The sequence below is a fragment of the Periophthalmus magnuspinnatus genome, chromosome 6 (genome assembly GCF_009829125.3).
Source record: "Periophthalmus magnuspinnatus isolate fPerMag1 chromosome 6, fPerMag1.2.pri, whole genome shotgun sequence".
Classification (NCBI taxonomy): domain Eukaryota; kingdom Metazoa; phylum Chordata; class Actinopteri; order Gobiiformes; family Gobiidae; genus Periophthalmus; species Periophthalmus magnuspinnatus.
Window position 1 is genome coordinate 1,860,961 of NC_047131.1, and position 26,927 is coordinate 1,887,887.

General features: G+C 45.1%; 1 protein-coding gene across 2 annotated transcripts; it reads right to left on the reverse strand.

Moving 5' to 3' along the window:
• Positions 1 to 479: 479 nt before the first annotated feature.
• Positions 480 to 25,831, reverse strand: klf13 (Kruppel-like factor 13). Of its 2 annotated transcripts, XM_055222529.1 has the most exons (3): positions 25,289 to 25,831; positions 24,970 to 25,192; positions 480 to 6,098 (listed from the first exon to the last, which is right to left on the reverse strand). In XM_055222529.1, exons 1-3 carry the CDS (start codon positions 25,460 to 25,462, stop codon positions 5,788 to 5,790), a joined length of 708 nt encoding a protein of 235 aa, XP_055078504.1. In that variant the 5' UTR covers positions 25,463 to 25,831; the 3' UTR covers positions 480 to 5,787. The 2 variants fall into 2 exon arrangements, with proteins under 2 accessions (XP_055078504.1, XP_033823652.1); XM_033967761.2 differs by having other exon boundaries at positions 24,970 to 25,828.
• Between the last annotated feature and the right edge of the window lie 1,096 nt (positions 25,832 to 26,927).

Here is a 26,927-nt window from a genome sequence, read left to right on the forward strand (position 1 = left end):
GAGACAGAGAATCAACTCCAGACTCTGAAACTGTCTGCAGATTTGAACAGTTTTACTAGAAATTTGAAAAAGTACATTTAAGATAATCAAATGTGTCCACATCAGTCTAGTTCATTTATACTGTTCTGTCTCACTGTAAAAACCTGCATATAATGATTTTTTAAAATTGGATAGTATAAACATCATGTACTGGACATGTATTGTATTTTCTTGCTAATGTCAATGATGAACTGTTAGTCTTATAATGTAATCATATTGAATTGTGTGTTTTAATGTGGATTCACCTGCCCAGGGACTGCACATGGAAAGTAGCAGGAGCTAAATCTGGTACAAATCATCTCTTCTTTTGTCAGATTAATGAATTTGTACATGGTCCCTGACAAATAAAGAAAGAAAGAAACTCTCATAAGCACCTCTCACAAGCACTTTACGTTTTTTGCCATAATAAAAACAAAAAAAAAAGACAAAACACAGAAGAATCTCCACTTATTTTATGAATTTATTTACAAATGTAAACTTCACTATTTCATGCATACGAGTTATGACAACATACAGTTTTCAACAATCTTATTTTTATAGTTGCATAGGACATTTTCACCATATATATCGTCTAACGTAAAAAATAATGCCATAGAAAGATACAGCAGAGCAGCTAGGACCAGTACAGGAGCACATGTGACATAACCGGCTCTGTACAACTGTAACACTTTGTAGTAGTGGTGATTTTGGCTTGAAACTGGAAAAAAGTCCTTGACACCTGAAGATTTGTGAGGTCCGAAAATGTACTGGCCATAGCTGAGTGGAGTATTTACACGGGTGGGTTCAAATGGCGCCGACAGCAGCACCATGGTCATACACAGGCAACTGATGGTGACGGGCAGAGACACAGGGACACAGCAGCACACTGAGGTACACACGAACCGCTACGGACCAAAGCTGCTGCACCCGAGGACAATCGTCAGGGTGACCACTGCAAGCACGAGCGGGGCTAATTAAACTAATCTGATTCAAAATGGCTGCCAAATGCACTTGGGTTCAAAATGTGATATGAGTTGTTAAGTTAAGATCTTAGAAGGCAGAAACATTTCTACAAAATAAAGTTGACTTTAAATAAATATATTACGTAAACAATTTACGTTAAATAAGCGTATATATCTTAAAAGGATTATTTTGACATTTAATGTTAAAATTAACTTTGAATCAATGTAAATTAAAATACATGGGGAAAGGTGACACAGTATAGATATACATAATTAGAATCCAGGATTTTTTTTTTTTTTTTGCCATGGCAACAATGATAGGTGAGTCTAAACAGTGGTCACCCTATTTTAAAGGTCCTGTATCAAACAAAACTGACTCTTGTAGCTCTAAGTCGTGTTCTAATGCTGTTACCTCCTCAAAAACAGACCTGGAGTTGTGTTTTGTTTCATTCACACATGTTTGAGTAACACTTTATTATTAGTCTGTCTACATCTCCAAAGCTCAAAATGCTCTGTTCCACCTTGTGATGTCATGAAGTGGTAGTTTTCAAGTTAACAGCTCCTTTTACCTTTTGTTCTGTAGAGATTGGCAATTCCAGGACTGAAATGATTCTAGTGAAGGTGTATGGAGTTTAAAACAGTGGAGCACTTCCTGTATTACCACATGATGACATCACAAGGTGGAACAGAGTGTTTTCAGTTCGAGAGAAGAACAAAACACAACTCCAGGTCTGTTTACGATGAGGAAACACCATTAGAACAGAGATCAGAACATGGGGTAATACAGGCTCTTTAAAATTGATTTATTTGCTGAGCTGTAGGTTCTAAAGAAGAAACACTCCAGGAAGCTTTGTACAATTAGCGCTAAACAGAGCGATAGGAGCAGGCCTACCTAACACGCACTCACTTTCATTACACTGGTTTGTTCATTATAGAAAAAGGTCCATAGCAACAACACATCTGCATTCTGAGACATTCAACTTTCCCTTCAAAACTTTGGTAACATCATTTGGAACCGGAGCCAGGTACGAAGCTCCTCCCCATTCGAAATCATTCTTTATCTTCAGCTCGAGAAGGTGGTGAAGCTGTCAAACTAATATTGCATGTTCGCTGGTCTATTAGCTTTATAAACTGCACACTACAGAGACGAGGAGAAACGCGTCGAAAGGAAGCGTGGACATTACAAAGGTACCGTGTTCACAACTTTCTACGAGATCACACGATACGACAATAGTACTATTTCTGACCAAAGCAGCACATCAAGAGCGAATATGTTCATCTGTCCTTTGGAATGATGGGCGGATCTTTGTAGAGTTATACATAGCTTGGTATGGTACGGCACAAATTAAATAAAACTAAACCACACAATCCATAAGCTGGGAATCTGCGCACGAAAAACACAGCCCCAAACCTGTACAACGTAACATGCTTTAGAAAACTGTACAGGTTAAAGGTCAAAGGTCACCTCAGGGTCAGGTGGTACTGTGTGAGTTTGGCACACACAGGGTTGTGTCTGGGGTTAATGTGGCGTTTCTGTCTCGACTGGGTTAGTTCTAGAAAATCATCAATTTATTTTTACAATGACGTATTTACACTCCTCTGATTGGCTGGAACTGGAGACGATTGTTACAGTTTGGTGAATGTGTAAAAGTTACATTTGACATCTTAAAAAAAACAATATAAAACATGGTCCTGAGGTTGTCTGCAGGACGTGACGTCGCAGCTCAGAGCTGCAGTCCGAACATGAACGCTACATCATGGTTCTAAAGAACAAACAGATTATTAGAGGTATGATCAAAATTACACATCAATGAATCAAACCAAAACATAATAAAAATGCTTACACCTGTACATCTCATTCACGAGGTTATGAACTCTTTATGATTAACATAAATAAAGAACAGATCTGTGGCAGGAGCTGTGTCTCCAGAAAAGCCCAAGGCGCTGACATCAGAGAGAAGCCGTATGGGTGACGGCTCACCTGCACAGGTGAGTCCTCAGCCGTACAGGATAAAGAGAGTCAATAGATGGCGGACATTACCTGAAGACACTGTTAGTATGAGACTGGACAGAGCTGATGGTCAGAGGGACATGAGCAAAGAGAGTGGACAGAGAGAGTGAACAGAGGCTGAATTATTCAAGTAGCTGTGGTGTGTCTCAGGTCAGACTGAGGCCGGTCTGTGGACATAGACTGTATACAGTATACTGTGTACTGTAATGAGTCTATGGGTGTAGGCGGAGAGCTAAGTGGGTGGAGGTGGTGGTGCCACTGCCCCGCAGTGGGCACCCTCACACTCCTGTGTGTGGGTAAAGCCATGTGCACTTTGGCCCTGAGCTAACTGTGCCATACCAACTAACAATGATTACACCGACTCAAGGTAAACTACTGCTGTTTAAACAAACTAAAGAGGCGTCTCCACACAGGCTGCTCAGCAGCACGTGAAGGACTCAAACCTAAAGTCTTTAGACAAGTGTGTAACACACTGTGTAACTGTGTGTGTAGTCATGTGTGCGTCTCTCCACCGGAGCAGCGCTGTAGCATTCAGACTGTCATCCTGCGAGCAGGAAACTGTGTAGTGAGGACTTGGCTCTGTGGCAAACCACTGCATTGGGTCTAAAAGGGGCTGTTCTTGGAGAAGTGACTGAGGAGATTCTGTCACAAAGAGAGATGCTGTGGAGCACAAAGCCCACCATTCATGATGCCCACCTGCTGACCTCCTCCCAGCGCCCGCTATTCACCAAGTAGTTGATATGCATTAAAGCAGAACTGTGGAGACTGTGGGATGGACTCTATGGTCAAATCTAACCACATGAAGAAGAGGCCATCAGAGCATACTACTGATGCATTCTGGGAAACACAGGCACAGCTCTGAGAAGAGGCTGCATCAGTTTGGATAGTGGAGCCTTCACTGGAGTTTGCCTGTGGCTTTAGTCTGACCCATTGAGGCGTGTGTGTGGACACAGAGGTTCACAGGGCTGGTGCGAGCCCTGATGGAAGAGGCAGGTTTAAAGCAGCAGTGAGCGCGCTCTGTGCTAACAGTGCTGTCGTGTGGACCTACATTATTCTTGTGAAATCTGATGCCTGCAGAAGTTGGTACATCCCCCTCAGACTGTGAGCTTTGTCTGGGTTATACACCCGCTCTTCTCTCAGCTCTGCATTTGAATCACCCCTCTAATTACAGGCCTTTTCCCACAGGCAGCTCTTTTAGCGTTAGCTCAGAGACAGAGGAGCCACTCCTCTGCTGCTCTGGCTCTGATAACGCCCCTTAAACAGGGCACTGTCCTGCAGTAGATATGTGTTTGGCCCTCTTTGATGATGTAAATACTGTGGCTCGTGCTGCTCACTCTCTCACAGTCTTTGGTAGTGTCCTCTGTGTTTCTCAGGTTTTGTCCACTGAACGATACGAGCTGTGGTTCATGGCTAATTCAAAGCGACTACAGCTGCTTTAAACAAGTCACTTCCCATAAAGTGAACGTGCCTCTTTAAAGTCATGGCCCAGTGCAGACGCTTGAGGCTCAGACGAAAACAGGCTCTTCATTGTGGGACATTTAAACAGTACAAAACAAAACTGGACTCAACATGAACAGGACAGTGGACGTAATGTGTGTGAGAAGAATGAACAGAATCCAACAGGAGAGGGCGAGTGAGGACGAGTGAGGGTGAAGGAGAGTGAATAAGGGTGAAGGAGGGTGAGGGTCTGGATGGGTCTGGATGGGTCTGGATGGGTCTGGATGGGTCTGGATGGGTCTGGATGGGTGTGGATGGGTGTGGATGTGTGTGGATGTGTGTGGATGTGTGTGGATGTGTGTGGATACGTGTGGATGTGTGTGGATGTGTGTGGATGTGTGTGGATGTGTGTGGATGTGTGTGGATACGTGTGGATGTGTGTGGATGTGTGTGGATAGGTGTGGATGTGTGTGGATAGGTGTAGATGGGTGTGGATATGTGTGGATGGGTGTGAATGGGTGTGGATGGGTGTGGATGGATGTGGATGGGTCATTCTTTCAAGCTAAAGGCCTTCCCTGAGTGGGGCGACGTCTCCGTCGACTGTAAAGTGATCAGTCTCTTGTGCAGTCACTGTGAGAAAATGAGAAGTGTATTTTATAAAACTGTCGGTCCTGAGGTGTGTGTGCCCCGCTCCTCCCTGTTCAACTCAACACGAGACCATGGGAAATGATACGACTGTGTCTGGTGTGCTTCATGTTCAGTGGAACCTCTCACTGTGATGGGAGCAGAACTGACCGTGGCTACAGAGGGCAGCAGACTGTTTCCACTGCAGGGTACGGTCCAGGCCAACAACACGGTACTAGCCCCCACCCCCAACGGGCCGCATTATACCTCATGGTCCAATAGAAAACTGTGACGGCGGTTTGAGAGTACAGTTATGTCATAGCCGTACACAACTGTAACTGTAAACACATACTTTTATTGTAAAATATATTTTATATATTCCATTTGATGGTGTTCCTCTTTAAGACTTATCATTATGTGTGATCTAATCAACACATTGAACTGTTCAGCTCCGTCTTTTCCGAAGGATCTACAGCCTAAAGCCTCTGTGTGATGGTGTAATTCGGAGCAGCTTTGGGAAAGTCGTAGTTGGCGTTGGAATGCTCTCCGTACTGAACAGTGGAAATGGGGCGTGTGTTGTCCTCTTTACATATCACACAGGCCAGTGCACTACCATAAGCATTATGTACAGAATGGTACACCACAGCAGTGCAGGGGTAGCAGGGGGCGAGTCCTGTGCAACACAAGTTTGATGAAGGAACGGGCCTCTCATGAGGAGGCAGAAAGTGCAAGAGTTTAAGGCGAGCTGGCGGGGCTGGGGGTGGGACTGTGGGCAGGGCTGAGGGCGGGGCTAGAGGCGTCGGAGCGGCTGTAGTCGCTGACGGAGCTGGGCCGGGTGTTGTGGTTGCGTTTGAGCATGGCGGGGTGGAAGTCGGAGTGGCGGCGGGCGTGCTTCATCAGATGGTCGCTCCTCATGAAGCGCTTGTCGCAGAGTGGGCAGCCGAACTTCTTCTCCCCGGTGTGGGTACGGTAGTGCCGCGCCAGCTCGTCGGACCGCGCAAACTTCTTACTGCAGTCTGTCCAAGTGCAGGGGAACGGCCGCTCACCTGAAAACCACATAACACTGTTAATCTCAAGTGTTCAACTCCACACAAGCACGATTATTTACACTGTAGATCCTCCCTGAAGCATCAAAACTATGAACAACCACAGGCCTTTCCCAGTACCACTAGATCTAAACCAGGTCTATAACAGGACTGCTCCAGGTCTAATCTAGGGCTGAGCCAGGTTTAAAAGTGAACTTCTAATTTCTGCTGTTGTTCTAAAGGACAAAAAAAGTGAATAAAATGAATTCTAAATTAGACAAACACTCACGCTGAAGATCTCACAGTGTCACCTGACCCCAGTGGCACACGTACCACTGTTTGAGAAACACTGGATTAGTTTATTTAAATCAGACCTGTTCCTCAAACTGTTCTGTTCAGATCTTTATCCATGTTCTAGTCGTTTCTTCTCATTAAGCCTCTGAAGTTGTATTTGGAGTGATTCATGTAATTTTTAATCGACTATTTTCAAGACTCCATTTTGTCAATCTACCCACTTTTAAACTCCACCGGTACACGCCCACTGTGACATACACACTTCGTTCTCCATTTTAATTTTCTTAATTGCTGATACTTGTAGGTTCGTAGCAGCGTCGCGTCGTCATTTTGTTACAAATGTAAAAAAAATGTGCTGCTCTAGTGTGATGTGCAGCTGTCCATAGGGGGCGCCGACAGCATGCAGCACTTTGTTGTGATGACGTTTACGGCGAAGTCAGGTCCCATTTGACACTGCAGTCTTCTAACACAGAAGTCAGTGGAATTGTTTCTTTTATTAAGTCGTTTTACATGAATATTGTGATTTAAAATGTGTAAATTATAACATAATGATCCACAGGAGTCAGAGATTACAACTGTAAAGAGACACAGTATCTTTGGGACAGAGTATTTTATGACTCTCTTGTTTGCATTTGTTCCTGACATTGCTGAACAAGCACAAATGCTCGTCATATGAGTACACACACATGTCCTGTCTGCTGTGTGTGTTTTTTATTCTTGCTTGACTTGTTTTTGAGTTTTGGTTGTGTTTCCTCTTTACTGGAAGATGCAGCGCTAGCTCTACCCGACCACAGTTACCATAGCAACACTGAATTATTGTAATGTTACCAAATGTGGCTCATGGTTAGCTAACCCGAGAGTTTGTAGTTAAACTGAGCCCTGAAGAAAGGCACATCCAGGTTACACCCCGTTTTTACGACTGTTTCACGTTTCATGGGTTTGCTCGTTGCTATTTGAGAATCATGAGAAACATGACAAGCTCAACTTTGTACAGGACAGAGAAATAGAACACGCATTTACTCAAGTCACTTTTAAAGTACATTGTACTTTTCAGAGTACTTTTCTTGTTGCATACTTCTACTCCTCTACAGTACTCTTACGTGAGTAATATATTGTACAGTGTAACAGTACTATTACTTGAGTAATATATTGTACAGTGTAACAGTACTATTACTTGAGTAAAAGTTGTGGTTCCTCTTTCCAGCATGTGAGAAAAGCTAGCATGTGAATTCACCTAGCATGTAAAAGAACCATAGACTGTATAAAGAAGTGGACTAAGTGAGTGCGATGTCACCCACAGCGTTTGGCTCCAAATGAAGTTCATGGAGGCTAGAGCAGTTATAGGGGCCAATCTGGAGCCCAGTTCCAGATTTGGAATTCCGACCACGAATATCACAGCAACCAAAGAGCCAATCTGGAATGAGGCTGTTGAAGGTAACACCCCTTCCAGTCCACACAACTGGTTTAGCAGGGAGTGGGACCTTAGCAACACTGTTATGAGTGAACTCGGGGAAAGAAGTCGCCTGATTTGTCTGTTATTAATGTTCATATCTTGATTTACAGACACAATAGTGAAATAAAAGCCCCAGGATCATGTAGAGTGGGTTAATATGAACATTTAAGACCAAAATGATGAGTCTGACAGCAGCAGTTACAGAGAGAGGACACAGTTTTCTAATGTAGTGAATTGGAGGCAGAGTAGATGGAGCCGGATGCGTGCCCATGATCATGTCCTATTTGAGACACGGTGGCTAGCAGGTTAGCCATGTGCATTTATATATACAGTCTATGGAAAGAACCTAGCATGTGAATGGAACAGCTCCACAGAGGCAACAGTATCATTAGCTGTTTACAGGAGTGTGAGTCACACGTGCACATAAAGACAGTTCAACAGGTCTGTGCTGCCTCAGAACATGACCTGAGGCAGAACGAGAAGCCACAGCCACGGTTACGTCAACACCTGAAACGCACTTTGGTCAACATGTTTTAAAGGTCCATGCTACACAATGATCTCTGTGCTAATGTAATTTCCTCTTCACAAACAGACCTGGAGTTGTGTTTTGTTTCATTCACACATTAAACACACAAACCCTGCATATTTAGGCTGACTTCGTTTCTCAAATAGAAAACACTCTGTTCCACCTTGTGATGTCATGTGGTGATACAAGAAGCCCTGGAATTGCCAAATTCTACAAAGGAAAAAGCAAAAGGACTACCGCTTCATGACATCACGAGGTGGAACAAAACATTTTGAGGTTTGGACACGTAGACAGACTAATAATAAAGGGTTACTCAAACGTGTGAATGAAACAAAACACAACTCCAGGTCTGTTTGTGATGAGGAAACAACATTAGAACAGATCAGAAAATAGAGTAATATGGGCCCTTTAACTGTAGACACATTTAATTGAATCAAGATAAAATGCCTCTCTTGCGAAGTCTGTTGCAAAGTCTTTTATGACAATTCCAGAGAGCAGTCCATGTTTCGAATGTTTTGAGAGTTGGAGCTTTGAATGTTGGAGCTGACATGTGCTGTGCGTGCAAACCACTTCACCAGGCAATAAAACACACATGCTGTATGTGCAGAGACTTGTTCTGTTCTCACATGAAAACTCTCTATGTTTTGTATTTACGACCAAAATGAGTCAAATCCTGTCCCCATACTGCTCTTTTTAGGTTTGACAATAAGAAAAGTCTTAATATAGGGCAAAATGTGTGTATGGAAAGAAAATCGACGTCAGACCCAAGATTTAAAGTAGCAGAAATGCCGAAGGGAGCTGCATGTTTTTACACTTAAGGAACCCATTATGATTTTTGGAGGGATTAGTTAAACAGCTCATATTAACTTAAAGGGCCCATATTATCTTAAAGGGCCCATATCACGCTACTCTCTGATCTCTGTTGTAATGTTTCCTCATCACAAACAGACCTGGAGTTCTGTTTTGTTTCATTCAAACCCTGCATATTTAGGCTGAGTTCTTCTCTCAGACAGAAAACACTCTGTTCCACCTTGTGATGTCATGAAGTGATAATACAGGAAGTGCTTCACTGTGTTTTTAAACTCCATATACCTTCACTAGAATAATTTGAGCACATGGAATTGCTAATCTCGAACTTTAAAACTACCACTTCATGACATCACAAGGTGGAGCAGAGCATTTTGTTCATTGTAAACCGCAAAATTGATGTAAAACGGCTTTTTAATAGAAACAGATCCAATGATTTTCAGAACTGATCCACGCTCCTTTTCATCAGGGCTTACTGTTGAAAAGTTGGTACACAACCCTGCACATGTCTGACCCAGAGCCTGATTTATTTTTATAACAATAACAAGTAAGTACAGAGCTGTGGGTGGGGATAGGTGGAAGGTGAAAACAGACATTTTCTGAACACTCAAGCCTGGTATCCAAAACAATACAGGATAACTCAAGCATGCATGAGGCGAAACAAAACTCTGAGTTAACGATGATGAGAAAAACATTCTAACATGGCTAAAAGTTAAAAAAATTGTCCAGAATGTGTACTTTTATAATAAGGGAGCACAAAAATTCAACTTTGGATGCTATACATGAGGTTTAAAGCAGCAGATATTGAAAAAAGCTATGTTTACACACTCAAACCCTGACCTCATTATTCTGTTCCTGCTAGCTCAATGGAAACTCCTCACAGAACAACAACACTTATTGCGAGCTGATGCCATCGTTTCTGGCTCCTCCCCTTTCACTGCACGCTTACAAAACAAGCAGACAGACAGAGCAAGTCTAGACAACCAGTCTCCAGTCTCAGTGTATGCAAACATCACCTGTCGCACGCTCACATGTATACAGAGTCAGAGGAACGCACGCTCTCACGCTATTTCTACAAACACACCCGAGAATAAATAACTCAATTATTGCAAAATATGACAGATTAACCCCTGAGTCATAATCCCTCAGTTAACGTTAGCTAAAATAACAAGTTTTTAGTAACACTTTTGTACTTTGGAGTTTAGTTTGGAAAGTTTAAAGGTCCTATGTTACACAAAAGTGACTCTTGCAGCTTTAATTCATGTTCTAATGCTGTTCCCTCCTCAAAAACAGACCTGGAGTTGTGTTTTGTTTCATTCACACATGTTTGAGCAACACTTTATTATTAGTCTGTCTACATCTCCAAAGCTCAAAACGCTCTGTTCCACCTTGTGATGTCATGAAGTGGTAGCTTTCAAGTTAACAGCTCCTTTTACCTTTAGGTCAGTAGAGATTGGCAATTCCTGGGCTGAATTTATCCAATGATTCTAGTGAAGGTGTATAGAGTTTAAAAACACAGTGAAGCACTTCCTGTATTACCACATGATGACATCACAAGGTAGAACAGAGTGTTTTCTGTTTGAGAGAAATACCTCAGCCTAAATATGTAGGGTTTATGTGTTAAACATGTGTGAATGAAACAAAACACAACTCCATGTCTGTTTGTGAAGAGGAAACAACATTAGATTATTATCGTAATATAGCTCACTTTATAAAAAAAAATAAAAATAATAATAATAACATACTTGAGTCTTTAATCTTTTGCTAAAATCTTAACTAGTTTTCCTAAGTTTTTTTTGCACAGTTATTAGCCTACTTCCTCATAGGATATGGGAAACAGATGCGATAGAGGTAATTGTCACCCAGTAACCACACTGTAAACAAAGGCCATGACAGACACATCAGGGCGATCATTTACACAAGAGTCATTATGTGGCTCACATTTTTACTGTTAGATAAATGTTTAAACTAACTGAGTCAGTAGAAGTCAGCCTGACTATTCTGAACAACTTCAGTGGTGTAAGATAACAAGTATTACCCATAGACTGTATATATAAATGAACATAGCTAACCTGCTAGCCACCACATTCCAAACAGGAAGTGACCATGGGCGCACTTGCGGCTCCATCAACTCTGGCTCCAATTCACTTTCTATTGAAAAACTGTGTCCCCTCTCTCTGTAACTGCTGCTGTCAGACTCATCATTTTGGTCTTAAATGTTCATATTAACCCGCTCTACATGATCCTGAGCTTCATTTGACTGAACACTGTGGGTGACGTCACACTCAGTCCACTTCTTTTTACGGTCTGTGGTATCACGTCACAAGAGTAATCATTTAAAAAAATAAAAAATAAACACGAAAAGCTCCTCTTAAAGTCAGGGTTCAATCTTCTGAACCTATAATCTTGCTAATGACACAAACTCTTGTATAAATAAAGAGCCCGAGACGTGACCTAGCAAATGTTAAACGGGGGAGTAGGTCTGTGGACCGGCGTCCTCGGGCTCAGCTCACCGGTGTCACAGATACAACCTCATGAATATTTGAGTGGAACCAGAGGAGCGTAGAGCTACAACCGTGAGCGTCAGGTGTCCAGCCCACACCACTGACCACGACTCAGCATTTATTTAGAGCACGTCGCCACTCACAGATACACAGGCTCCAGGCCAGAGCCGCAACGAAGCCCGTTTGTTACACAAGACCGGATGTCACGATGGCACATTACAGGAGTGTGATTTTAGTGAGAGGAAATATTTCCATTTTACGATTAGTCATGATTAGTGACGCCATGACAACAGCAAAATCCTTAATTATTTTTAGCATGGTCTGATATGGTAGTGTTCTTCCAGTATGTGAACAGCTTTGTAAATCGCAGAAGTTTCTATATAATAATGATAAATGTTCTTTACATTCAGGTTTACGTATTTGGAGCCTAAATAGAACTTTTAAAAGCCGTTCTGGCAGGGGCAGCGCCAGGAGGGGGGCTTGAGGGGGCCCTAGCTTCCCCTAGAACTGTGAGTGCTCCCCCAAAGGTTTTCTCTCCCACTTTCACAGCACATCCAATCATAGCTAAAATATTCAAATGGATCAAATTTTATCCATATTAGGTTTTATAAATCACAAAAGTGGCTAACGACATTTAAACTAGATTTAAAACAGCGACTCAAACAGGGTAGGCGGTAGGAGTGGGGAGTGGGGGGGTGTACACTCCAGTGTTACTGAACTGTTACTCCGTGTTTGTTGTATCTGCCTCTATTCAAATAAACAATAAAATTAAATTAAAAAAACTAAAATAAACACATTTCATTTAATTTTGCGTGTAAAATTCTCATAATAATAATAGTATTTTGAGACCTTAATATACAGGCTAATTACAATTATCCCTGATCCGAAGTAAACATAAATCTAACTGTTATCCATTGCACAGTTTCCATAGTGATTAACAACTTATAACAAAATATTACTTCATATCTTTTGAATGGGGAAAAGTCCTCAACATGTTGTAAATAACAGGAAGCTGAGAGCTGAGTAACAACAAGAAACAGAAGAGTTTGGACAGAAACAAAATACACTTCAGTCTTAGGTTTATGTATTTGGAGTGTGGATAGAGTTTTTAATTAAAGCGGTGTTCAGAGTGGTGATAAATATTAACAAATTAAAACAAAATATTACTGTATATACTTTGAATTGGAAAAAGTCCTCAAAAATGTTTTCACAATTATACTTTTGCTGTTTTAAGGATTTTGTGACCTGAGTAAACACAATAATGCCTGGTACAAAGCAAAGTACATAAGAAACGTCTAACTGTAAAATTCATTTCCATAGCGATTAACAATTTAAAACAAAATATTACTGTATATCTTTTGAATGCGGAAACGTCCTTAAAACAATTCTGACAATTCTATATTTTTTTGTTGTTTTTTAGTTGTTTTTGCGATATTTTGCGATAAATTGCAATAATCCCTGCTGTGTTGTATATCTTGGGGAGAAACTCCTCAAAACATAAAAAACAGGAAGCTGACCGCTGACCTCTGACCCTCAGAGAGTAGAGATCGTCACAGTTGTGATTGCACAAACTGCTGTCCAGATCATTGTGTTCTGTCCAAAGCAGTGAGCCATGTCCAGACTTCTCCTCACCGTCTTTCCCAGAACGTGCAGCAGGTGGGGGGAGGGGTGACCCACTTCCCCTAAAGTCAGTTACATCACGAGCACGAGAACTGCGCCCTCCGAGGCTTGCCGCTTATGTCACAGGTACGCACGCTTATGTAAGTGTTCTCTCCTGGGCCACTGGGTCAGCAACTGCAGCCTCGGCCCATTCACAACCTGAGACTGTGGCAATGGACCAGCGCGGCCAGGCTCCTAATGCACAGCAGGGGGCGTGCACTGGCCACTGATGAAGTACAGTACTACAGCAAAATATGTAAATGTAATTTCCAAAACCAGGGTATTAGGTCATATTTTTTATTTATTTTCAAATCCAAACTGATACTTCAAGATTTTTATATGTTTAAAGGTCCAATGTCACACAAAACTGACGCTCGTGAGCTTTAAGCCTCACAAACAGACTTGGAGTTGTGTTTTGTTTCATTCACACATGTTTGACACTTTATTATAAGTCTGTTTACATCTCCAAAGCTCAAAATGCTCTGTTCCACCTTGTGATGTCATGAAGTGAGTGGTAGTTTTCAAGTTAACAGCTCCTTTTACCTTTAGTTCAGTAGAGACTGATATTTCCAGAGCTGAAAATCATCCAAATGATTCTAGTGAAGCTGTGGGGAGTTTAAAAACACAGTGGAGCACTTCCTGTATTATCACATGATGACATCACAAGGTGGAACTGGGTATGCAGGGTTTGTGTGTTAAACATGTGTGAATGAAACAAAATACAACTCCAGGTCTGTTTGTGATGAGGAAAAACAACATTAGAACAGATCAGAGAATAGCAGGGCCGGTCCTAGCTTTCAGGGGGCCCTTAGCCGAATTTGTCTCTGGGGCCCCTGACAGCGGATGCCTTCTGGCTCAGCTATTGGTGATTGACATTTGACACATTATGACTCTGCTGTCCTTGACTAATTTGGTTTGTGTTTATATGACCAACATCAGACTGAAAACATCCAAACTGAAAGTACTATAGTCACAAGAGCAGAACAAACATATAAGGGGGTTAAGATTTTTTAAATTCTAGACATTTCTTCTTCATTTCTGGCGGATTTGAATGTGTTCCAGTTGGTGACAGTGGGCTTACATTTACATTATAAATGGTCCTTGCACCAGTGTAAATACATAGCTGCCCTCACCTCTGCCCGACTCAAAAACAAATGTAGCAGCAGCAGATATTTTGCTACTATAGATACAAAACAAATGTAATTGTTTTTGAGGGACATTTCGGCTGCTGTAAACACACAAGCCCTCTGTGTGCAAAAAAACTTGATGTCCATCCATCCATCCATTTTCTTCCGCTTATCCGGGGCCGGGTCGCGGAGGCAGCAGTCTAAGCAGGAACTCCCAGACTTCCCTCACCCCGGACACGTCCTCCAGCTCCTCCGGTGGGACCCCAAGGCCTTCCCAGGCCAGCCGAGAGACATAGTCCCTCCAGCGTGTCCTGGGTCTTCCCCGGGGCCTCCTCCCGGTGGTACATGCCCAGAACACCTCCCTAGGGAGGCGTCCAGGAGGCATCCTGAGCAGATGCCCGAGCCACCTCAGCTGGCTCCTCTCAACATGTAGAAGCAGCGGCTCTACTCGGAGCTCCTCCCGTGTGACTGAGCTCCTCACCCTATCCCTAAGGGTGCGCCCAGCCACTCTGCGGAGGAAACCCATTTCAGCCGCTTGTATCCGCGATCTTGTCCTTTCGGTCATTACCCAGAGCTCATGACCATAGGTGAGGGTAGGAACGTAGATTGACCGGTAAATCGAGAGCTTTGCCTTTGGACTCATCTCCTTCACCACAACGGACCGATAGAGCGACCGCATCACTGCAGACGCTGCACCGATCCGCCTGTCAATCTCACGCTCCATCCTTCCCTCACTCGTGAACAAGACCCCGAGATACTTGAACTCCTCCACTTGAGGCAGAGACTCACCACCCACCCAGAGAGGGCAAACCACCTTTTTCCAGTCAAGAACCATGGCCTCGGATTTGGAGGAACTGATTTTCATCCCAGCCACTTCACACTCGGCTGCAAACCGTCCCAGTGCCTGCTGCAGTTCCTGGCTCGAAGAAGCCATCAGGACAACATCATCTGCAAACAACAGAGATGAAATCCTGCCAGCAATGCGAACACAGCTCCTGCTCCGGTCATACAGGGACCAGACAGCCCTTAGCAAAGGGCCCCGGACCCCATACTCCCAGAGCACCCCCTAAAGGACACCGCGAGGGACACGGTTGAATGCCTTCTCCAGATCCACAAAACACATGTGGACTGGTTGGGCAAACTCGGATGAACCCTCGAGGACCCGATGGAGAGTATAGAGCTGGTCCAGTGTTCCACGACCAGGAAAAAAAAACCACACTGCTCCTCCTGAAACCGAAGTTTGACTGTCGGTCGGATTCTCCTCTCCAGTACCCTGGAATAGACCTTACCGGGAAGGCTGAGGAGTGTGACTCCCCTGTAATTGGAACACACCCTCCGGTCCCCCTTCTTACACAGAGGGACCACCACTGCCATTCCACAGGTACTGTCCCCGACCGCCACGCGATGTTGCAGAGACGTGTCAGCCAAGACAGTCCCACAACATCCAGAGACTTGAGGTGCTCAGGACGGATCTCGAACACCCCCTGAGCCTTGCCACCGAGGAGCTTGCCAACCACCTCAGTGACTTCAGCCAGGGTGATGGATGAGTCCGCCTCCAGGTCCCCAGTTTCTGCTTCCTCCTCGGAAGACGTGACAGTGGGATTGAGGAGATCCTCAAAGTATTCCTTCCACCACCCAACAACATCCCCAGTCGAGGTCAGCAGCTCTCCACCCGCACTGTAAACAGTGTTGGTGAAGCACTGCTTCCCCCTCCTGAGGCGTCGGACGGTTTGCCAGAATCTCTTTGAGGCCGTCCGATAGTCCTCCTCCATGGCCTCCCCGAACTCCTCCCAACCCTGAGTTTTTGCCTCTGTGACTGCCCGAGCCACGGCACGCTTGGCCCGCCGGTACTCATCAGCTGCCTCAGGAGTCCCACGAGCCAACAAGGCTCGATAGGACTCCTTCTTCAGCTTGACGGCATCCCTTACTTCCGGTGTCCACCACCGGGTTCGGGGACAAGCGCGACAAGCACCGCATACCTTACGACCACAACTACGAGCAGCCGCATCCACAATAGAGGTGGAGAACATGGCCCACTCAGAGTCCATGTCCCCAGCCTCCCCCCGGGATCAGGGAGAAGCTCTCCCAGAGCTGTGAGTTGAGGGCTCAGCCAGACGTTCCCAGCAGACCCTCACGATGCGCTTGGGCCTGCCAGGTCTGTCCGGCTTCCTCCTCCGCCAGCGGATCCAACTCGCCACCAGGTGGTGATCAGTTGACAGCTCAGCCCCTCTCTTCACCCGAGTGTCCAAGACACGCGGTCGAAGGTCAGATGACACGACAACAAAGTCGATCATCGACCTCCGACCTAGAGTGTCCTGGTGCCACGTGCACCGATGGACACCCTTGTGCTCGAACATGGTGTTTGTTATGGACAAACTGTAACTAGCACAGAAGTCCAATAACAAAACACCACTCGGGTTCAGATCGGGGAGGCCATTCCTCCCAATCACGCCCCTCCAAGTGTCACCGTCATTAGCCACATGGGCATTGAAGTCCCCCAAGAGAACAACGGAGTCCTCGGTTGGTGCACTGTCTAGTACCCCTCCCAGGGACTCCAAGAAGGCCGGGTACTCCGCACTGCTGTTTGGCCCGTAGGCCAACACAACAGTGAGAGACCTGTCCCCAACCCGAAGGCGCAGGGACGCGACCCTCTCGTTCACCGGGGTGAACTCCAACACGTGGCGGCTGAGCTGTGGGGCAATAAGCAAGCCCACACCAGCTCGCCGCCGCTCCCCGCAGGCAATGCCAGAGAAATGGAGAGTCCAGCCCCTCTCAAGAAGTTGGGTTCCAGAGCCCAAGCTGTGCGTGGAGGTGAGGCCGACTATATCTAGCCGGTAACGCTCAACCTCCCGCACAAGCTCAGGCTCCTTCCCCCCCAGCGAAGTGACATTCCAGGGGTCCAGAGCTAGTCTCCATGTCCGGAGATCCGGTCGTCGGGGTCCCTGCCTTCGACTGCTGCCCAGATCTCTCTGCACCCACCCCTCATGGCTCCTCTCGCAGGTGGTGGGTCCAAGGGAGGACGGCCCGACGTCGTTTCTTCGGGCTGGGCCCAGCCGGGCCCCGTGGGGAAAGGCCCGGCCACCAGGCACTCGCTGCCGAGCACCAACCCCAGGCCTGGCTCCAGGGTGGAGCCCCAGTAACGCCAGTCCGGGCGACATAACTGGCCTCGTTGTTTCTCTCTTCATGTGGGGCTTCTGAACCGCTCTTAGTCAGACCCGTCTCCCAGGACCTGTTTGCCATGGGTGACCCTACCAGGGGCATAAAGCCCCCGACAACATAGCTCCCAGGATCATTCGGGTGCTCAAACCCCTCCACCACGTTAAGGTGGCGGTTCGGGGAGGGGAAACCTGATGTATTATATTATTTTCAAAATAAATGTATGGGGGCCCTCTGTTGGTCTTGGGACCCTAAGCTGCTGCTTTGTCTGCTTATAGGCTGGGCCTGGTGATATGGGCCCTTTAAAGGTTCACCATGAAACTTTTTTTTTGTCTCCATTGTTCCACAGTATGGGTTTAATCTGATCTATTCTATTGCAGTTTTTACTGTTCAAAAATACCTTGAAATTATAATGAGTTTAAAGATGCAGTGTGGAACATTCAAGGGAAAGCAACAACAGTATCACCATGGAGACGAGCAGGTGGAGGAACCCAAAGAACTCACACCAAAAGAACCCATTTTTGAATGAACTGTAAAGACATCCACACATCTCGAGACATATCGCCCTCCCGCATCGTCTCCTGTGTGATGTAGGTATTAGGGACTCTTTGGAGACGGCAGCATTCCTGAAGCGTTCCCAGGCTCGGACCGCAGTCACACGGTTGTTTCATAACGCTGTGTCCACTTAAGGTTTGAAAGGAACAGAACATTACAGATTATCTACACTTTGCCAGTGCCGCAGTCACACAAAAACAGGAACAAGAAATATATTTTGCATTCAGAGAAGAAAACCATAACTGGAACAAACTTGTGTCCTGTCATTTAGCCCCACAGACCGTGACCTGCAGCCGATTCCAACTGACGCATTCGGAATAATACAAACATCTGACCTCAGGCTAAAAATACCCACAGCATGTTTTGACTGACGGATTTCAGATGTGGCTGGGGTCACACACAAAACTCACCATTTCAACAGACTGAAGCTGTTCCAGGAAGAGTCCTCCCACCACAACAACACATCACTCTGCTTCACTCACACGGCCTGGGAAATGCTGACTGTGTGAACGCAGCACACACTCCTGACATGATCCTGTCACTGTACATTAGCTTGTTTAACTCTTTATGGGAAGTGGAGCTGCTCTGGACAGACCATCGCATCCATTTGGTTTCATTAGTCAGAGTGGACTCCTGACATTGAGAGCGTCTGAGATTACATGATGATGACCTTTAACCTGGATGTGCCGCAGAGTCAGTGATAAAACATGTTTAGAGTCTGCGGCTGGAGCTGTGACCACATGAAGCAGCTCCTCCACTGGCCCTCGTGTAAACTCATGTCCGCAGCTGAGTCTGAGCTGAACTCAACTCACTCAAATCAAGATGTTTCCTCCCTGTGGAAAAGTCCTCATGTTTCAGTGAAGGCCACGCCCCATTGTGTGTCTGCCACAGAAGAACCCCACAGACGTCAGGGCACAATACATCGAGTCATGTGGTCAGGACGTGCTGTGTAAACGAACTGAGCCAGTGGAGATGGGGCTGTTATGAGGACGAGGTCATAGCTCTACGAACGTTAATCAGATTAGCTTCAAACGCAGCTGAATAAATGACCTACATCAATGGAAGGCATTGACAGTATCTACCCTCACCCCCACCTCCCACTCCACCTCCTGCACCAGCCTCTTTGTACAGCGCCTCCTCAGAGATGCTCCTGTTGGGTTGGAGGTTAAAGCTACCACCGCACTGGTCTGGACCCATGTTCCTGTGAGTGAGGGTCCAACAGAACGGTCTTTATGCCACTGTCCAAGGGCAGCTAAAGAATACAGCCTGCGGGCCCCTAAGCCTTCAGTACAGTGTGCTCCATTCACGCACGACTAGTTCCACACATCACATAAAGCTGCACATGCTCTGAACAGATTGTGAGGGGCCTGGGGCTGAGCTGTGGCAGGTAACACTGACCTCTGTGTGAGAGGGCGGAGCCACAGTCACCAGGAAACCACCAGGAAACCATCTCCAAACAGTAGAGCCAGTGTGAGGGGCTGGCATCCACACAGGACCACACCGGAGCTGGGCACGCTTTAGCTTTAAGTGGAATATAGCATAATTTAACTTCAGTGTCAGTGTGGATCCTCCAGGTGCCATGGCGTTCTTCGAGTGAGGAACATAATGTGACAGAACTACATCTATGCTTCACATGGAGCGACACAAAAGAGTCTAGACAAAACCTCAACCCAACTGTAAACTCTCCCATTATGAGCTTTGTCTGAGGAATATCGACGCTGTCACAACAAGACGAGGCCTCCACAGATCCACATGTATGGATCACACAGGGAGGGCTAGCACACACACACAAAACTAATGCCAAAAGTTTAAACTGAAACACAGACTAACTGATAAGACATGAATTGAGTTTCATTTTAAGCTGTGGAAGCATGTGTTTTCACCCACATCGTGTGAGTGTGAGGAGCAGACAAAGGCTTTGCTGCTAACCCCAGTCTCCGCCCACCGACCTCACCGTCTGCAGAGCCTTGTCTGCTCCCTGTTTCTGCAACTGAGACGCACCCAACAGAATTTGAGCTCATGATATGTTTAACACGATACACAGGTAAGCAGAGTTTTACAGCAGAACATGTTAAGTGTTCTTAAAGGGCCATATCACACTGTTTACTCATCTGTTTCCTCATCACAAACAGACCTGGAGTTGTGTTTTGTTTCATTCACATGTTTAACACACAAACCCTGCATATTTAGGCTGAGTTCTTCTCTCAAAAAACACACTGTTCCACCTTGTGATGTCATTAAGTGGTAATACAGGAAGTGCTCCACTGTGTTTTTAAATTCCATACACCTTCACTAGAATCATTTGGATCATTTCAGTCCTGGAATTGTCAATCTACTGAACTAAAGGAGCTGTTAACTTGAAAGATACCACTTCATGACATCACAAGGTGGAACAGAGCATTTTGAGCTATGGAGATGTAGACAGACTAATAATAAAGGGTTACTCAAACATGTGTGAATGAAACAAAACACAACTCCAGGTCTTTTTTGGGGAGGTAACAGCATTAGAACACACGTAAAGCTCATACGAGTCCATTTGTGTGATACAAGACCTTTAATACAGTTGTATGTGTTGTATTAAAGTGGTAGCAATGTCACAAAATCAAACATTGAAAACCTTCTCTGGGTGCTGCTCATTTCATTTCTGAAATCCAAACAGACCAGGACCGTGCATCTAGACAACTCCACTGGATTCAACAGAAACAACTTTTAGTATTTGAATATTACTTCCTTTAAGTACTGTACTTCAGCTGCAGTATAGTCACTACTATTTGTGACTAAAACGAAGAAAATGTGGCTGCCTAAAAAACACTGATACAAAATGAGCCATATGATCGTATTTATCTCACGTAACTAAGAATAAAAGAACTCTGGCTTTTAAAGATATGCTGTACAAAAATACAGAAATATTGACATGTGGTGGTACTGCATGTGCTGATCTATCTGAATCTATTTTGTGATGGCACTGCACTTGTGTTGTGTATTTACTAGAAGGAAACTGGTTTATGCAGAACACCTGACATGTTTAGTGTTTTCATGATTCAAACAGGTTAAAGTCTGGACACGCCCCTCTCGTTCAGTGTTGTTTTTCTCTTTCTGTTTACAACTTTCTAAGGCATCAGATATGATAAGTCAGATCTGTGGAATTGTGTAGTGAAGGAAAAAAGGTAAATAACTATTTTGTTAAATTTTATATTCAAATCCTCAAATTCCTACAAAATGCCATATATCTGCTTCATATATCTTATGTCTCATGTGTGTATTTAAAGTGTAGAAAGTGGTAAAAATAAAAAAAAATTTTAAAAAAATGAATGAGAGGGTATGTCCAAACTTTTGCCTGGTCATGTAATTCATACTATTATTATTATTGTTGTTATTATTATTATTTATTTATTTATTTATTTATTTATTTATTTATTTATTTATTTATTTATTTATTTATTTATTTATTTATTTATATTGTGATATTAGAGACAGTACAAACAGTCCCTTAAATGAAAAACTGAGATTTTGACTTGAGGGAGAAGCGAGAGCAGACATCAGGGTTTGAAGAGGACGAAGAGACAATACGACTGGCATCTGTGTGTATGTGTCTGTGTATATGTGAGTGTGTATATGTGTGTGTGCATGTTTGTGTGTGTATGGGCAAGTAAGCAATAAAACAGAAAAAAACTAAAGAAATAAAAGGCAGAAATTTTAGACAGATGAGAAAAGGTAAATAAATCAAGTTCAAGGAGGTTCCTAAATTTTTTTCCTTTCATTTCCTTTTTTTTGTGTATTTCATTTTAACTTTGCACAGGTTTTGGTTAAACAAAGACATACTGTTGCTAAAATGCATTTTGCATATTGTGCTATATATCGATCACTGCATGTATCGTGATAGTATCGTATTATCAGCCATGAATCATATTGAATCATGAGGGACCCTATGATTCACAGCTCTGTGCTGACTGGTTCAGTGGTGCTAAATTGGGAGAATCAACCATTGCAAATATGACTGTTATATATAAATGGACATAGCTAACCTGCTAGCCACCGGATATTTATATCAAAATATAAAATGATCATGTGCACACTTCGGCTCCATCAGCTCTGGCTCCAATTCACTTTCTATTGAAAAACTGTGTCCTCTCTCTCTGTAACTGCTGCTGTCAGACTCATCATTTTGGTCTTAAATGTTTGTATTAACCCGCTCTACATGATCCTGGGGCTTTTATTTCACTATTGTGTCTGTAAATCAAGATATGAACATTAATAACAGACAAATCAGGCGTCTTCTTTCCCCAAGGTCACTCCCACTAGCGTTAGCAACAGGTTTGATTGACAGCGTTGCTAAGCTCACGCTCCCTACTAAACCAGCGGTGCGGGCGGAAAGGGGTGTTACCTTCAACAGCCTCACTACCGCCTGGCTCTTTGGTTGCTATGATACTCGCAGTCGGAATTCCTAATATGCAACTAGGCTCCAAATTGGCCGCTATAACTGCTCTAGCCGCGATGAGCTTTATTTAGAGCCGAACGCTGTGGGTGACGTCACACTAACTTAGTCCACTTCTTTATACAGTCTGTGGTCTATAGTGAAACGTACACACCTGCAACTGAATGAATGTAAGACATATATGTGTATTAATGCCATATGGGGAACATGGGCACAGCTATAATGTCTCTTCTAATGTCTCTAGGGGTTTAATCTTATTATTACAAGGCCTATGTATTTGTTTATAACCAAATCAAAAATTGTGATTGGTTCTTTTGCCATGTCACCCAGCCCCAAGATGGAGGCAGGTTTTTGTTGTTTTTTCTTTTTTTTTTTTGTCTTTTTTTTTTTTTTTGATGCAAATTTTACCTGGATCTTACATGAGTCACTGTAAGAACAACATGTCCTGCTCCTCAAGGTTACTCATAGCATAGTCTCAGCCCTGTCTGACTACTGACGTAAGTTCAAATGCATTATGTGAAAAAATACATTGATTTTTTTCTAAGTAGCTGCCGCCATTCATGAACTCATCTTACGCTCAAAATGGTACATACAGTAGTAGAGTGAGAGCTGGGCTTTTGAGGGTCATGTGAGGACGCTGTTCAGTTGTTGGATGGGAGCTGGGATCCGCTCGTTCTGTACTCGACTGGTGCTGCCTGAGAGGAAGCTCACACTGAGGCTTTGGACACTAGATACTGCAAGGTTGGCTGTAGCTGAGCCCCTGAACTTACATGACCCATATTCTGAAGTCATCCCATCAAAACAGCATCGCAAGTCCACAACAAAGCCAACGCACTCTGTCCCACGCTGGAACAAAGAGAGAAACGATAAAAGTGTTCTCAAAGACGTGGTAGTGGGAGGTTTGGAAGGAAGGGGAGGGGGCAGAGGGAGACTGAGAGGGTTTGAGGAGAAAGAGCTCGCTTCACGTTTGGCAAGGCAGTTTTTATCAAAGATGCTTCTGAGCGCTGGGAGCAGTGGGATCGGAACAGTGTGTCCTCGTCTGAAAGCACAAGAGAGGAGCCGACTACAAAGACGCACAGAGAGGAGGAACCTGAGCTCACCACACAGACCTGTGCAACACCACTGCTCTACACTGATGTACATGCAGGAAACATACACAACAATGAGCCATTATTCTGCAGGTTATTCCAACTGGGCAAATGACATATATTTATCTCAGTGTTGTTTCAAATCTCATTATTGCTCAACAGAACAAGATGTTTTCCAGGCTCCTGGCTCTGAAACAGCCCTAAATGTACTGCACCACACCACTGTTTATCCTCAAACATGACCTGCAGCAAATATTGACAAATAGAAACATGAATCATTATGTATAGACTCATCCATTTTGCATTCGAGTGGGTTGATTTTAAGCCAGATGCCCTTCTTGTCACTGTGGATAATGGGTTGAATGTGTCTGTTCATAATGGTAATGACTGTAAATGCGCGCTGTGATGTGTCCACCCACTGTTTCTGCCTCGTGCACGCGGGGTTCCTCTGGTATTGCATTATGGGTATTGTACTGTTGTTGAGCTCTTCCCTGGCCTACAATAACCCTGTTCAAACTGGGTGTGTTTAGCCTGACTGCATAGTGGAGGGGACCTGCAGTAGAAGCCAGTGCGTCGTGGCTCTGCTAGCTCAGTCTGTTGCTGGCCAGATCAGCTGGCAGTGTGCGTCTCGCGGGGGTGTGGCGCATCAAAACAAAGGGCTGTGGGCAGACGGGCACCGCTCTATGCCCAATACTTCCCCTTTACACGCGCCTGTCCGGCCCGGCGAGCAGCGGCGGAATGCGCGCGTCCAGATGTGGACTTTAGCTCTGAGGGGCCGGCGCAGGACAGGCGCATCCTCTTTATGTGTCGCGTTGTTACTGTGTGATTTTTCTTTACGTGTCACTTCAGCGCAGACGTAAACAAAACAAACGCATTTGAGAAGGCAGGAAATGTGGAACGGCACACTGCAGCCCGTCCCCAAACGCGAGGCGCACGGGGGGGCTGGAGTGGTTAACGCCCCGACAAAGCTCCACTTGAGTGGGAGTGGCACGTTTCGCCTCTCACCCTCCCCCTTGATTATAAAAGCTCATTTCTAAAAAGTTTGTAATACTTAAATGAAGCAACGTATTTATGAACGGCGGCGATGTGGCGCGCGCTCTGGACTTATTGTGTTTGGGTCGGGGTGTATCCTTGGTTGACCCGACACCCCCGCCTCTCCCCAAAATAGTAGACTGCCTATTACAGCTGAAACACTTGGTAAATAAACCTGAACATGTCTCATATTGTGTCTTGCGTTTGCACATGTACCAAGTTATTAGCACAACCCGCACCGCAGCCACGCACTGACCTGTGTGTGTCCTTAGATGGGCTTTGAGGTGGGACGATTTTCCATAAACTTTTTCGCATCCTGAATAGTGGCATTTGTGCTTTTTCTGCGGCGTTTCGAGCTCACTGCGCCCTCGGCTCCTTTTGCCTCTTTGTTTGAGCGCGGGGTCGGAGATGGTGGTAGGTGTGGCAGAGTTTCCATCATCATCTCTGAGGTTCGTGCTGTCATCCTTTATCATCTTAGCCTGTTCAATAGCAGCAACATTGTTAGCTGGAGTCTGTTGTTGGTTGAAATCTGCCAGAATTCTCGCTACGACGAAAAGCGAGGAGTTGTCCCTCACCAGAGGCTCTTTGAGGTCCTCCCCGGGCTTCGGTGAGCACGGGAGCTCAGGCTTAATCTCTCGGTTCCCTTTAGGCGCGTGGACAACTGCGCGGTGGGACATGGAGACAAGGCACTCTGCTGCAAAGTGATCCATTTTGTCTTTTAAAAAGCCCCTCCCGCTGATCACTGACATTCAAAATGAACGCGACTGTTGAGGCGCTGAAAAGTAGTTTGTTTCGTGGTTCCCTTTGTGTAGCACAGCTGAAGGAGGAGGAGGTGGTTCTCATCTGAGTTTATGATCTTACCCACCGGCCTCCAGTATCACCCACATCCTGTGAGAGAAACGCCTCTTACACAAACCAGCGCACACCTCCCTTTACGCGCACAGCAAAAGCAGCGCACTCTGCTTATTCCGCTACAAAGCGCCAAACAGGATCATTCTCCCGGCTCCGAGGTGTTAACTCCCATCTCGGCTCCGACTCTCCCGCACAGAACCGTGAGCGTGTCTCCGGAGCGCCTGTTCCTGCTCTCTGTATCCATGCTGGGGGCGTGCCGCTGCTGCCGCCGGTGCGCAGCGTCATGGCGCGCTCGTTCATTGGCTGTAACCTGTCCCCAAATGCACCCTCTCCATACTAGACTTGTCTTGAAAAGTTTCACCGCAGGTTGCCACCGTGCATTCAGATGATGGAGCCCTCCTCGCGACACGCACGTGCACCGCAGTGGCATTCACTCGCGCCCGGAACCGAGGGCTGCTCCGCACGCGCCAGAACATTTTGTCCCTTTGCTCAGTTTAACGCGCCACCAAAATGATTATCGTTTTTGGTCGCGTTTTTGGTTATGACATAAAAGATTGGACACAACCACTCAAAGTCCCACACACCGAGGCGCATCCACCTGTTTGGGGAGGTAGGAGAACAGGGAGTACTTTTGGTGACGGTGACGCGCTGAGATTCGGCTAAACAATACCGATGACCTGAAATGACCTAAGATAAAACTCCCACAGCATCCACCACACACCCAGACAACACTCCACCGCGTACAACATGAGAGAGGGATCAAATATGAAGCCACATTTCACCCGCTCAAGCACCGGACTGTTCCGTTTGGTGCCATTTCTGTGAAGCGTTCTAGCCGTGTCCATGCCAGCCAGTGCCAGTGTGCAGGAGGGGGCATCTGAGGACTCCGTATAGACACAAGTGAGGAACGAGATTCGTACAAAAATAAGTCGGTCACAGACTTTGTGAAATGTTTAACCTTCTGCTTGTTTCCAGGCTGTGATTATGAACACAGCAGCATCACAGTGTTTCAGTGTGGTCAGTCTAATGGTCTGTGCGTTTGCTGGTCCTGGATAGACTGCAGTGTAAGGACATTTTAGGTCACAAATACAATATATTGATAGTTTTATTTAATTTATCTTTTTAACTGATGTTTTTTAAAGCTGTGGATCGGTGCAAATCACCAGCCATACTTAAGAGGAATTACAAGACTGCAAGACTGGAGGCAGAGCTGATGCAAAATCTTAGACTGTGTATATAAATGGACATAGGCAACCTGCTAGCCAGTAAAGGTGTGAGCACAGACGCGTTTCCGGCTCCATCGACTCTGGCTTCAATTCACTTTACATTAGAAAACTGTCGGTCCGCTCTACATGATCCTGG